This window comes from Trachemys scripta, chromosome 2, assembly GCF_013100865.1.
Source record: "Trachemys scripta elegans isolate TJP31775 chromosome 2, CAS_Tse_1.0, whole genome shotgun sequence".
Lineage (NCBI taxonomy): Eukaryota > Metazoa > Chordata > Testudines > Emydidae > Trachemys > Trachemys scripta.
In genome coordinates this window covers 112,879,700-112,892,554 of record NC_048299.1, presented here as the reverse complement: position 1 = coordinate 112,892,554, position 12,855 = coordinate 112,879,700, and the positions used below count along the sequence as shown (strand labels likewise).

General features: G+C 50.3%; 1 protein-coding gene across 4 annotated transcripts in view; it reads left to right on the top strand.

Moving 5' to 3' along the window:
- Positions 1-3,886: 3,886 nt before the first annotated feature.
- LOC117872707 (zona pellucida-binding protein 1-like) overlaps positions 3,887-12,855 on the top strand; it is a 48,830-nt gene continuing 39,861 nt past the window's right edge. For all 4 annotated transcript variants that reach the window (XM_034761435.1, XM_034761434.1, XM_034761436.1 and 1 more), the window contains exon 1: positions 3,887-4,017. In XM_034761435.1, coding sequence (XP_034617326.1) covers positions 3,939-4,017 — 79 coding nt within the window. In that variant the 5' untranslated portion in view covers positions 3,887-3,938. The remainder of the gene's footprint in view (positions 4,018-12,855) is intronic.

Below are 12,855 nucleotides of genomic sequence, written 5' to 3'. Positions count from 1 at the left end.
CTGGCTACTGCCTGTCGGCGAGGTGGATTACCTACGCCAGGGGTAGGCAACCTATGGCACGTGTACCAAAGCGAGCTGATTTTCAGTGGCACTCACACTGCCTGGGTCCTGGTCACTGGTCCGGGGGGCTCTGCATTTTAATTTAACTTTAAATGAAACTTCTTAGACATTTTAAAAACCTTATTTACTTTACATACAACAATAGTTTAGTTTTATATTATAGACTTATAGAAAAAGACCTTCTAAAAACATTAAAATGTATTACTGACACACAAAACCTTAAATTAGAGTGAATAAATGAAGACTCGGCACACCACTTCTGAAAGGTTGCCGACCCCTGACCTACGCCATCAAACTGGGACGATGTATCTAGTGGGGTCTCTCAGGGATCAGTCTTCATCTAGTACTATTCAATATTTTCATTCATGATTTGGATAATGGAATGGAGAGTATGCTTATAAAATTTGCAGATGACACCAAGCAGAGAGCAGCTGCAAGCACTTTGCAGGACAGGATTAGAATTCAAAATGACCTTGACAAACTGGAGAATTGCTCTGAATTCAACAATATGAAATGCAATGAAAATAAGTGCAAAGTGCTTCATTTAGGAAGGAAAAATCAAAAGCATAACTATGAAATGGCTAAGTGGTAGTACCGGTGAAAAGGATCTAGTAGTCCTAGGGGATCACAAATTGAATGAGTCAACAACGCCGATGAACTTGGTATGTAAAACACAGGAGATAAGTGTCCTGTTCTACACTCTGGTGAGGCCTCAGCTGCAGTTCTGTGTCCAATTCTAGGCATCCCACTTTAGGAAAAATGTGGATAAACTGGAGAGTCCAGAGGACTGCAACAAAAATGATAAAAGGTTTACAAAACCTGACCTATGAAACAAGTTTAAAAACACTGTGCTGTTTATATTTGAGAAAAGATGGGGGAGGGGACCTGATGCTCATCGAATATGTTACGTTGTTATAAGGAAGATCATACTCATTTGCTCTCCATTTCCACTGACAGTAAGGCAAGAAGTAACAGGCTTAGTCTGCAGCAAGAGCGATTTAGGTTAGCTATTAGGAAAATCTTGCTAAATATAAGGGTAGTTAAGCTCTGGAATAAGCTTGCAAGGGAAGTTGTGGAATTCTGTCATTGGAGTTTTTTAAGAACAAGTTAGACAAATCCATCTGGTATAGTTTAGCGCAGAGGTGCTCAACCAGGAGTAGATGTACCTCTGGGGGTTTGCAGAGGCTTTCCAGGGGGTTACTCCTGAGGGCATTCTGTGCCAAAAAAATAAAAATTCTGCACACAATATTTTAAAATTCTGAAAAATTCGGCAAGTTTTATTTGTCAATAAGTAAATGCAGAGGCTCCAGCATTGCAGTACACGAAGGTGGGATATAACCCTGCAGCCTCCCCACCCCCAATCCCAGGGACACAGACTAAGTGGTGAGGCTGCACCCGACCCTGACACAGCACAAGGCCTGGGCCCGCTCCAGAAACCCCTGGGACCCTGCCACTCTGAGCCAGGTACAGGACAGGCAGGCTCAACCAGACAGGATCTAAGTGTGGAGGATCCAGGTGAGAGGATTCTGTGTGGAACAATCTGGGTGCAGGCAGCTCAGTCGGGGGGGTCTAGGTGGCAGGGGATCAGGATGCAGAGAGGCTCATTTGCGGGTGGGGGGAGAGGTTTCCAGGTGTAGAGGCAATGGGACTCTGCCAGGGCTTCCAGGTGAAAGTGGTTGGGGCTCAGTGGAGGGGTCTTGGTGTGGGGAATCTAAGGGGGTGCAGGGGTGTGGGGATCATCAGAGTGGGGGTTTGAGTACATGGAGCTCAGTGGGGGTGCTCTGGGTGCAGGGGACTCCAAATGCAGGGGTTGAGGTTCAATGGAGTGGGGTTTGGGTATGGAGGGCTAGGGGACTCTGGGTGTACAGGGTGAGGCTTGGTGGGGGGGGGATGGGTATGCACAGGGGTTGGGCAGATGGGGGAGCAGCTCCCTGTACAGTGACCCCTCCCCCACATAGCTGAGGAGTGCTAGGGGCAGGAAGCTGGGGAGGATGCTGAGCTTCCTGCAGCTGGGGAAGGTTTTTTTCGGGGGGGGAGGGTCTGACAGCCTCAGCCACCTATTGCAGGGGAAGAGGAAGTCCCGTTCTCTGCTGCCTCCAGCCCAGCCGGGATTAGCAGCTAATCCCAGCTCAGGGTAGAAGCCACAGGCTGGGGTGTCCCCAGCTCTGCGGTGATTTACCTCTCTGCCAGCTGCTCGATGTACCTGCTCTGCTAGGGAGTGGTGCATGACTGCTCTTGCAGCCTCCATTTGCTTCCCTGTCAGAAAGTCATTTTTCTGTGGGGAAGCAAAGATAGATGGGGGGACATGAATTCTGCACACGTGCACTGGTACAGAATTCTCCCAGGAGCAAGGGGGTACATCAACTCATCTAGACATTTACAACAGGCAACATAAAAAGCAATAGCGAAGTGAGTACCAATTTTCATTCAGACAATGATTTGTTTATACTGGTCTATATACTGAAATATAAGTACAATATTTATATTCCAATTGATTTATTTTACAATTGTATAGTAAAAATGAGACCATAAGCAATTTTTCAGAACTAGTGTGTTATGACACTTTTTTGTATATTTATGTCTGATTTTGTAAACAAGTAGTTTTTAAGTGAGGTGAAACTTGGAGGTACGCAAGACAAACCAGACTCCTGAAAGGGGTACAGTCAGGGCCGGCTCTGGCTTTTTTGCCGCCTCAGGCAAAAAAGCCTCCTGCCACCCACCCCCCCAGCGCGGCAGGGGAGGGCACCAAGCCCGGCCGCAGGCCGCTCTCCCCAACCGGCCAGAGTGCCGGGGGGAGGGCGGCGAGCCTGCCACGGCTCCGCTGGCGGCCGGAGCCCCGGGAGGAGGGCGGAGAGCCCGGCCGGGGCTCCGCTCTCCCCGGAGGCCAGAGCGCCGGGAAAAGGGCGGCGAGCCCGCCGCGGCTCCGCTCTCCCCCGCAGCCAGAGCGCCGGGGGGGGGGGGGGGGGCGGAGAGCCCGCCGCGGCTCCGCTCTCCCCAGCGGCCAGAGTGCCGGAGGGAGGGCGGCGAGCCCGCTGCAGCTCTGCTCTCCCCCGCGGTCAGAGCGCCGGGGGGAGGGCAGCGAGCTGGCCGGGACTCTACTCTCCCCGGCGGCCAGAGTGCCGGGAGGAGGGCGGAGAGCCTGCCGCGGCTCCACTCTCTCCGGCGGCTAGAGTGCCTGGAGGAAGGCGGAGAGCCTGCTGCGGCTCCACTCTCCCCGGCAGCCAGAGCGCCGGGGGGGAGGGCGGAGTGGTGGCCAGAGAGCCGGGTGGAGGGCGGCGAGCCTGCCGCGGCTCCGCTCTCCCCCGTGGCCAGAGCGCCAGGGGGAGGGTGGAGTGGCGGCCAGAGCGCCGGGTGGAGAGCCCGCCGTGGCTCTGCTCTCCCCGGCAGCCAGAGCCGGATCACCGTGCCGCCCCCCTCCAGATGCCGCCCCAAGCACAAGCTTGGTGGGCTGGTGCCTGGAGCCGGGCCTGGGTACAGTAGGGTGGAAAAGTTGAGAGCCACTAGTCTAGCAGGCATTACTTGGGCCTGGCATAGCACAGGGGCTGGCTTTCCATGACTTCTTGAGGTCCAGTCCTACATTTCACTGCAGTTTGTGCTGTCCACCACAAATCAGGACTTGCACTGGTGCCGCTTCCCCATGCTACAACCAGCCCCAGTATAGGCAGCACCTGAGGTAGGGTGGCTGCAACTTGGCCCATTTACACAGGCTAGTGGCTTGGCCGCGCCGCGGAGGGGGACCCGCCTCCCCCGTTGCCCCGCAGCTCGCTCTTCGGCTCCCCCAGCACCGCTCCCCGCAGCAGCTCGCCCCGCCCCCACCGCGCGTTCTATTGCATCGCCGGGGGGCGCGAGGCTGAACCTCGGCGCGAGCGGGCGGCGCCATGGAGCTAACGGCCCCTCCGCGGCCCTGGGCCTTCCTCTGGCTGGCGGCCGCGGCGCTGCTGCTGCCGGGGCCGGCGGGTGAGTAACGGGGCGGGGAGGCGGCTCCGCCCCCAGCGAGCAGGGAGCGAGGCGGGGCCTCTCCGAGTGACGTGAGCGCCCGCCCCTCCGGGAGATCCTCGGGCCGCGTTTCTCTGGCTCCAGCCAGCGGTCCCGCCTCGGGGCCATTCACAGCGGGGTCTCCGCAGGCGGGGAGAGTCCGGACTGCGCCTGCGCTCCGCACGCTGGTGGCTCAACCGGGCGCGCGCGTCCCTCGCCCCTCGAGGAACGTCCCGGCGTGTCAGTCATCCCCGGGGGGGAGGGGGCATCTGCTCCTTCGCTTCGCCTCGCCTCCCTCTGCAGCGCTTCTCTGGTACGGGAGCTCCGAGGAGCAGCTTCGTGATCGGGGCATTTTAAAATCGCCGAGTTGCTTAAGGGCCCTTGGCTGCCGGCTGGAAAGGTTGGCGCAGTTTTCCCTCCCACGCCCCTCAAATACTGGTGAGACGGGCCGGTGACCGGCTCCTGGCCATTCCGTCTTCTGCATCGCGCTCAAGCCGCTAGTTGTCCTCGCTTTTGTTGCTTCCCTCCTTTGCCACACTCTTAGTCAGGGATGCCTGACCTCGGGGTGCAGGAGCACCCCCTGGCTTGAAGTAGTTATAACAACCCAAATACATGGTTTCTGCCTTTAGCGCCCCCACTATGAAAATTGTTCCAGCACCACTGCCCTTAACTTTGGCCTTTTTCTCTCATTACTCTTCTCTTTGGTTCTGATCCATTTTGGATTATTCTTCCCCTTCCGCCAGACTCCTTTACTTGCGCATGTTCAAACAACTAGTGGAGACCCACCTGCAGTGCGGCCAACTCAACTTTATCAAGAATCTCACTGTGTTCTTAAAGGCTCAGCTTCTTGAGTTACTGTATGAAACTCTCAGTGTGCTTGCTTTCTTTTTTTTTTTTTGTTTTTCAAGGTAAATTTTTAGCCTTCCTGGTTCTCGAGAAAAGCTTGAAAATGTGTTCAAAATGTACAGTGAAGATTCAAAACCAGATGGCAAACAGGAAGGAGCCAAAATGTGTATTTGGAATATCTCATGATTTTAAACCACTCATGACTTTTACACAACTGGGATTGGGAAGCAGGTCACTTACTTTGGGAAGCATTTGAGTTGGACACATATCTTCCTTTTTTCGTTGTTTTTTGACAAATGTTTGTGTGATTCTGTAATTTATCAACACGTCTTTTGACTCAAAATTCTCTTTGTCAGGAAAGCTATTAATTTGCAACCCATTTTACTTGTCAGACAATGAAATGTACATATATTGTGCTATATAACCTTATGTAGCCCTTCTGCCAGGTGCTGCCAGTAGCAACCAGGACAGGGTTCAATATCTAGGGGTTCCTTTCCATTGGTACAACACAGAACCAGCTCGAGCCCCCACCCAGTAACCTGGGACATTTACACACCACCCCTGGGCACCTCTGAGAGGCAATACTTCCCCATTCGTAAGCACAGAGTCTGATTGTAGAAAAGAAACTTTTCATAAAAGGAGGGAAGTAACTCGGCGTTAATTTGGGAAAACACTGCAAACAGGATTCATAAACGTAAACCATGAGTAAAAGACCCACCCCCAAGTACAGTAACTCCTCACTTAATGTCGCCCCGGTTAACATTGTTTCATTGTTACGTCGCTGATCTATTTGAGAACATGCTCATTCAAAGTTGCCCAATGCTCCCTTATAATGTTGTTTGGCAGCCGCCTGCTTTGTCCACTGTTGCAGGAAGAGCAGCCCATGGGAGCTAGCTGGTGGGGGCTTGGAACCAGGGTGGGCTGGCAGCCCCCCATCAGCTCCCCTAAATTCCATGTGCGGCAGCCGCGCAGCAGCCTATCAAGTGCTGGGCATTTCAGGTGTCCCTCCCCCCACTGCCGTGTGCTGCTCCTGCCCTCTGCCTTAGAGCTGCTCCCAGGAGCCTCCTGCTTGCTGTGCAGGGGGGTGGGGAAAGAGGGATGCTGATGTCAGGGTGTCCCCCTCCCCCCACTCCTGTACCCTATCTCCGCAGAGTGCGGAGGGGGAGGGGAGATACATGACAGGGCTCAGGATGGAGGGAGCTTGCTGGCAGCAGCTGCTGTCTCAACTTGCTGATATACTTAAAAAGGCAGTGTACTTAGAGTAGGGTCAGCATACTTCAAGGGGCAATGCGCATCTCTCTCTCACACACACACACGCTCTTTCACACACATGCACCCCCCGGCACTTTGGAAAGTGGAGGGAGTGGTGAACTCCAGTGGGATAGTGGGGGTTCATCATCACGTTCAGTTTCCACAGGGAATGTTTGCAGCCTCTGCCATGCGTCTACTGTGTCTCCTCCCTCCATTTGTGCTGCTTTGTAGAGTGTGAGGCTACATTAACAACAATGTGTTAACCCTTGAGGGCTCAGCCGAGTGTTAGTTCATCATTTAGCAGTAAGGCATTCCCTGGGAAATATCCCCCCTCTGACTCCACCACCTCAACCAAGCTTCACAATCATCATTGCTGTGTACAGTATTAAATTGTTTGTTTAAAACTTATACTGTGAATACTCTCTCTATATATAGTCTTTTGTCTGGCAAAAACCATTTCCCTGGAACCTAAACACCCCCCTCCCCCATTACATTAATTCTTAGGGGAAATTGGATTTGCTTAACATCGTTTTGCTTAGAGTAGCATTTTTCAGGAACATAACTACAACGTTAAGTGAGGAGTTACTGTAGGTTGGGCAGCGTCTAAACCAGGTTAAACCAGTCTAGGGAGGGCCCTTGATGAGGGCATGCAGCCTCCTGATTGGAGATACCTGTCCCCACTCCTCTTACTTTCACAGGGCTCTGACATTTGAGCCCCCGGCTTAATGAGGTTCTTTCAACTGAGGGTGGCCCTGTCATTTGGGATAGGTTAAGCACAGTCCTGCTTTCCTGTATTTCTACAATAATTACAACATTGGTAGCCATATTTCACTACCTCTGCATTCTATAATAAGGTGATTTGTACCCAACACCAGACAAAGTTGATCACTTTGACACTGCTGTATCTGCTGAATATGTAAGCAAAGCAAGAGCAAACTGTATTTACCTAAATACACCCAAGTGATTTCCCATCCCAGCTAGCTGTCAGGGAAGATTCATTCAGACCCTGTTTACACTTATATTATAACTTAATGTAAGAAAAATTGTTGTATACTTCGATACCATATAGATAATCTATTTGAAAACATTAGCAAAGCATGCTTTCTGCTGTAGCGTACTCAGAGAACTTCATAGTCATATATTTGAAAATATCCCCTTTCTACCAACTAAACAAAATTCATATCCCCCCCCCAATCTCCAAACTAAAAGTATGGTTAAATTAAACTCAGCAGTGCTTCAGTTTTGTTTAGTGGGCTATGATGTGGGCTTTATGTATGATACTCTGGTTTTCATGTCTTATATTTTCATCCTTCCTTAGTGATCAAAATGTGGGAATCATTTATCCTTGTTGTTCACAACAGGGGTGGCAGGTTTCTAGAAATTTTGGTGGTGTCCAGAACACCCAGAGCCCACCCGCCCAAACTCTGCCCCCCCCCACCTGTCTAAGGCTCTGGGAGGGAGTTTGGGTCGGGGGAGGAAGTCTGGGGTGCAGGCCCTGGGCTGGGGCAGGGGATTGGGGTGCAGAAGGGATGCAGGGTGCAGGCTCTGGGATGGAGTTTGGGTGCAGGCTGGGGGTGCAGGAGGAGGGGTTGAGGGATGCAGGCTCTGGGACAGAGTTTGGGTGTAGGCTCTGGGCTGGGGCAGGGGATTAGGGTGCAGGCTCTGGGAGGGAGTTTGGGTGCAGAAGGGGTAAGAGGTTGGGCTCTGGGAGAGAGTTTGGGTGGGGGAGGGAGCCTGGGGTGCAGGCTGTGGGATGGAATTTGGGTGCTGGGTGCAAGCTCTGGGCTGGGGAGGGATGGGGGTGCAGGAGGAGGGGTTGAGAGGTGCAGGCTCTGGGACGGAGTTTGGGTGCAGGCTCTGGGAAGGAGTTTGGGGATGGGAGGGGGTGTGGAGGACGGGGGTGCAGGCTCTGGAAGGGAGTTTGGGGGTTGGAGGGAGTGTGTGGGAAAAGGAAGGGGGTGCAGGCTCTGGGAGGGAGTTTGGGGGTGGGAGGGTACAGCGCTTACCTGGGGCTCCTAGGCAGTGCGGGCCGGGGGGCCTCCGTGCGCTGCTACCCCCAGGCACTGCCCCCGCAGTTTCCTATTGGCCGCGAGGACACTTGGGGCGGAAGCAGCTCACATAGACACAGACCCACCCCACCCAGGGGCTGCAGGGAGGGTCCAGCAGACACGTGGAGCGAGCAGGCAGGAAGCCGCTCAGCTCTGCTGCACTGCCAGTGGTGGGTAGGGGCCCCGGGCCATTTTAAATCACCCCGGGGGATGTGTCGGGGGGAGAAGCACCCGGGGGTGGAAGGCAGGGCTGAGGGAGAGACCCAGCCTCAAACATTGCTGGAACTGGGCCCCGGGCCATGCATATTCCTGGTACCCAGGCACCACGGGCCCATAGAACTCGCCGCTTATGGTTCAGAAGGCTATAAACAGAGTAATTACATACAGTTAAGATACCACACAGCTCTTCCTAAGCAAGCACATTTATTCTTAAGGTGAAAGGCTTACAGAGAAAATAAAAGAACCTGCACGCAGGCTTATAAGTTTTCCCCCTGACTCCAACAAGAACTTTGGCAGATGAACAGTCCCTGGGTTTTTCTCTGGTCACAAGTTCATAACACCTGTTAGCTAAGAACTATCACCCCAATGAATCTGTGAGTCATTCTTTGAGCCAGTTTGGTCATCTGGTCTGGTCCTCATGTAACTGGCAATCAGCAGACATTAGGTTTCTCCTCAGGCTGCAGCTGTGAAAGGATGACTCTGGTGGTGGGAAGTTACCTTCCCCTTCCAAGTATTTCCTAGGAATCCCACTTAACATTGTTTGTCTAGCACATTGTTTCAAAGAGTCCTTTGAAGCTCATAACACTTCCCAAGATTTACATTAGTCATGTCTCTAAATTACATTCAATTCCACAATAACACATAAACATTTGGATTTTTTAATAACAGTAAAATTTAACTTAATTCAATGAGGTTTATCCAGCATATTGCAGGAACTTGTCATATCTGTCACAGCCTCCTCAGCAATATAGGCTAACAGAAATATTTTATCTCTACATTGCTCATTCCACTGGTTCCTTATTGAACATCACGTTAAATTTAACAGACAGGGGAAAATCGTGGCCCTACTGATGTCAATGGCCAAATACCCAAGGTTTCATCTTTGGTCTTTATTTTCAAAATCCTCACCGTGCTGGCCCCAGGATACCTATGAGACACCTTCTATCCAGGGCCTTCATTGCCCTTAATAGCCTTTTTTCTCAAGAAGAATGAAACTCTATCTCAAGTATGTTGAGATGGAGATTTCTTGACAGCTTGCCACAGATTGTGAAATTCACTCTTGCAAGAATTAAGCAAAATCACAAATGTCATCACTTAAAGCTTATGTCTTTTACCTTGCTTTTTCATAAAACAACTCATAACATTTTAAAATGTGCATATGGATAAAAAATGTACTCTCCACAAATGTGAGGATGGAGAAGAATCTTTATTTTGTGGCTGTAACTCATCTGCTTTTTTTGGTTATTTTTTACTCTGACGGTGCTCTTCTAGTACAGTGAGGGTGCAGTAGAAAGCTGCATATCCTCTACAAAGTTTAGTTGATGTACATTATGTCAGCTTTCAGCTGACAACTTTTGTATATCACAAGGGCACATACTCACTTGGCTGCTTATGTCAGAGCTGCATGGCCTCACCAAGAGTGGTTGTGTCGATAGAAATGTCGTTCTTCCTGGGTAGGTATCCTAGTGTGCCCTGCGCCTCTGTCTGGTACAATACCTGGTAGGACATTTTCATAGTGCTTTGTGGGATACCACAAAGGGATTTCTGGGAACTACAGGTCAAGGTCCCAGAATTCCACTTTCTCCCTCCCATAATGCTTATTCCATCCCATAATTTTCATGCCATTAAAAAAATTCCCACAGTCCTGCGCACCATTTTTTGGATAGAAAACTGGCTAGATCATCGGGCTCAAATGGGTAGTGATCAATGGCTCCATGTCTAGTTGGCAGCCGTTATCAAGCAGAGAAGTGCCCCAAGGGTCGGTCCTGGGGCTGGTTTTGTTCAATATCTTCATTAATGATCTGGAGGATGGCGTGGATTGCACCCTCAGCAAGTTTGCAGATGACCTAAACTGGAAAGAGTGGTAGATATGGTCTCCCACAGTATTCTTGCCGGCAAGCTAAAGAACTATGGGCTGGATGAATGGACTATAAGGTGGATAGAAAGCTGGCTAGATCGCCGGGCTCAACAGGTAGTGCTCAATGGCTCCATGTCTAGTTGGCAGCCAGTATCAAGCGCAGTGCCCCAAGGGTCGGTTCTGGGGCCAGTTTTGTTAAATATCTTCATTAATGATCTGGAGGATGGCGTGGACTGCATCCTCAGCAAGTTTGCAGATGACACTAAACTGGGAAGAGTGGTAGATATGCTGGAGGGTAGGGATAGGATACAGAGGGACCTAGACAAATTAGAGGATTGAGCCAAAAGAAATCTGATGAGGTTCAACAAGGACAAGTGCAGAGTCCTGCACTGCTACAGGGATCGAGTGGCTAAGCAGCAGTTCTGCAGAAAAGGACCTAGGGGTTACAGTGGACAAGAAGCTGGATATGAGTCAACAGTGTGCCCTTGTTGCCAAGAAGGCTAACAGCATTTTGGGCTGTATAAGTCGGAGCATCGCCAGTAGATCGAGGGAATGTGATCATTCTCCTCTATTCGGCATTGGTGAGGCCTCATCTGGAGTACTGTGTCCAGTTTTGGGCCCCACACTATAAGAAGGTTGTGGAAAAACTGGAAAGAGTCCAGCAGAGGGCAACAAAAATGATTAGGAGGCTGGAGCACATGACTTATGAGGAGAGGCTGAGGGAACTGGGATTGTTTAGTCTGCAGAAAGAAGAATGAGGGGGCATGGACTTCCTGTTTGCCACCCACAACCGAATTCTCTAGTGGTGGAAGCAGCAAACCACTATGCCAAACAATCTCAATACCGCTCTACACCACAGGATAAAGACCCCAAGCATCTAGACCTCTTGGTTGCAAGGTCAGCAGCTCCTCGATGCTACAATTCTGCATTGCCAACTTCAGTGCCCTCTCGGCTAAATATGACTTTGACAATTATCTCTTTGAGTTTACCGCAGACATACCGGAAGACAGGAGAGCACAATTTAAATTAATCCTGATGGAGGGACAATTGGTCGCCAGGACAGCCTTACTGGCCTCCCTGGACATCGCTGATACTGCAGCCCGTACCATGGCTACAGCGGATAGTGATGTGCAGAGCCTCGTGTCTGCTATTGTCTAGCATACCAAAAGAGCTCCAACTAAAGACTGAGGATTTACCTTTCGATAAAGACAATGGGTACGTCTACACTTACCTCCGGGTCCGGCGGCAGGCAATCGATGTTCTGGGATCAATTTATTGCGTCTGGTTTAGACGGGATAAATCGATCCCGGATCGATCCCAGAAGTGCTCGCCGTCGACGCCGGTACTCCAGCTCGGTGAGAGGAGTACGCAGCATCGACGGGGGAGCCTCCCTGCCGCGTCTTGACCCACGGTAAGTTCGGACTAAGCTACTTCGAATTCAGCTACGTTATTAATGTAGCTGAATTTGCGTACCTTAGTCCGAAGTGGGGGGTTAGTGGGGACCAGGCCAAACTATTTTCAGCAAAAACTGATGAAGTCGTACACACCATGAAGGACTCTCAAGCGAACCTTCGTACACTTGGCATATATACACCGCCCCCAAAAAAGGAAGTGGTACCAAACATACCAACGAAACAGGCCTTACGAGGCGGGCAGACACAGAAATAAATCACCTCGACACCGGCAGACACAACCTCAACAAACGGCGTCCCAACCATCAGGGAACAAACCAGTTTTGAAGGCTTGGTCGAAGGTCAGAACGACCTCCCCTTAACACCAGCACCTATCTGCCCATTTGGTCACTGCCTACAGCATTTTTATCAAGCTTGGGAGCATATTACACAAGACAGTTGGGTTTTACAAATAGTTCAATCGGGCTATTCCATCCCTTTTACTTTTTGTCCCCCTACTCTGTAGGACTGATGAATGAAATTGTTTTTAATTGTTTACTTTATTAATGTAACTTCATAAGTAAAGTTTTATGAATGAAACAATATTCATTCATAAAACCGGTTACCCCAATAACTGGCTAATTAACAGTTAAAATGCTTGTTAAGAGCCATAGCTGTTCAGTCAGCTGCCTTTGTAAGTTTCATTATCAATCCAATTCCTAAATCACTAAGACTTGCACTGTTTCAGTATTGTAATTTCTGTTCACCATTTATTACACTTGCCTACAGTGTAACTTCTGTTCACTGTTTGTCATATTGTAATTCAAACCCCATTTTAAAACGCTTACTCCATTTTGTAAGGGCTTGCTGCAACCTTCATTTTTGCAAACCCTGCTGTAATCTTATTTGTTTAGTTTAAATGTGTAAATAAGGTATGTATAAATGATAAAATCAACCTCTAGCCCCAGCCTGTCCTGATTAAATAGAGTTCAAACACCAACGGCTGAAGATGCAGACAAGAGCCCTAACAAAGTAAGAAGAATCCACCCTAAAAAAAAAGGTACAATAAAAGGAAAATCAAAGCCCGGTCCGAGGCTGAAAGTCATGTCTGCAATTGACAGGTGATCAATCACCAAACCTGGAGGCAGCGTGACACAGCAAAATCTATAGACTCTGAATTCAAACTAAAGCCTACAAAAAGGATGGG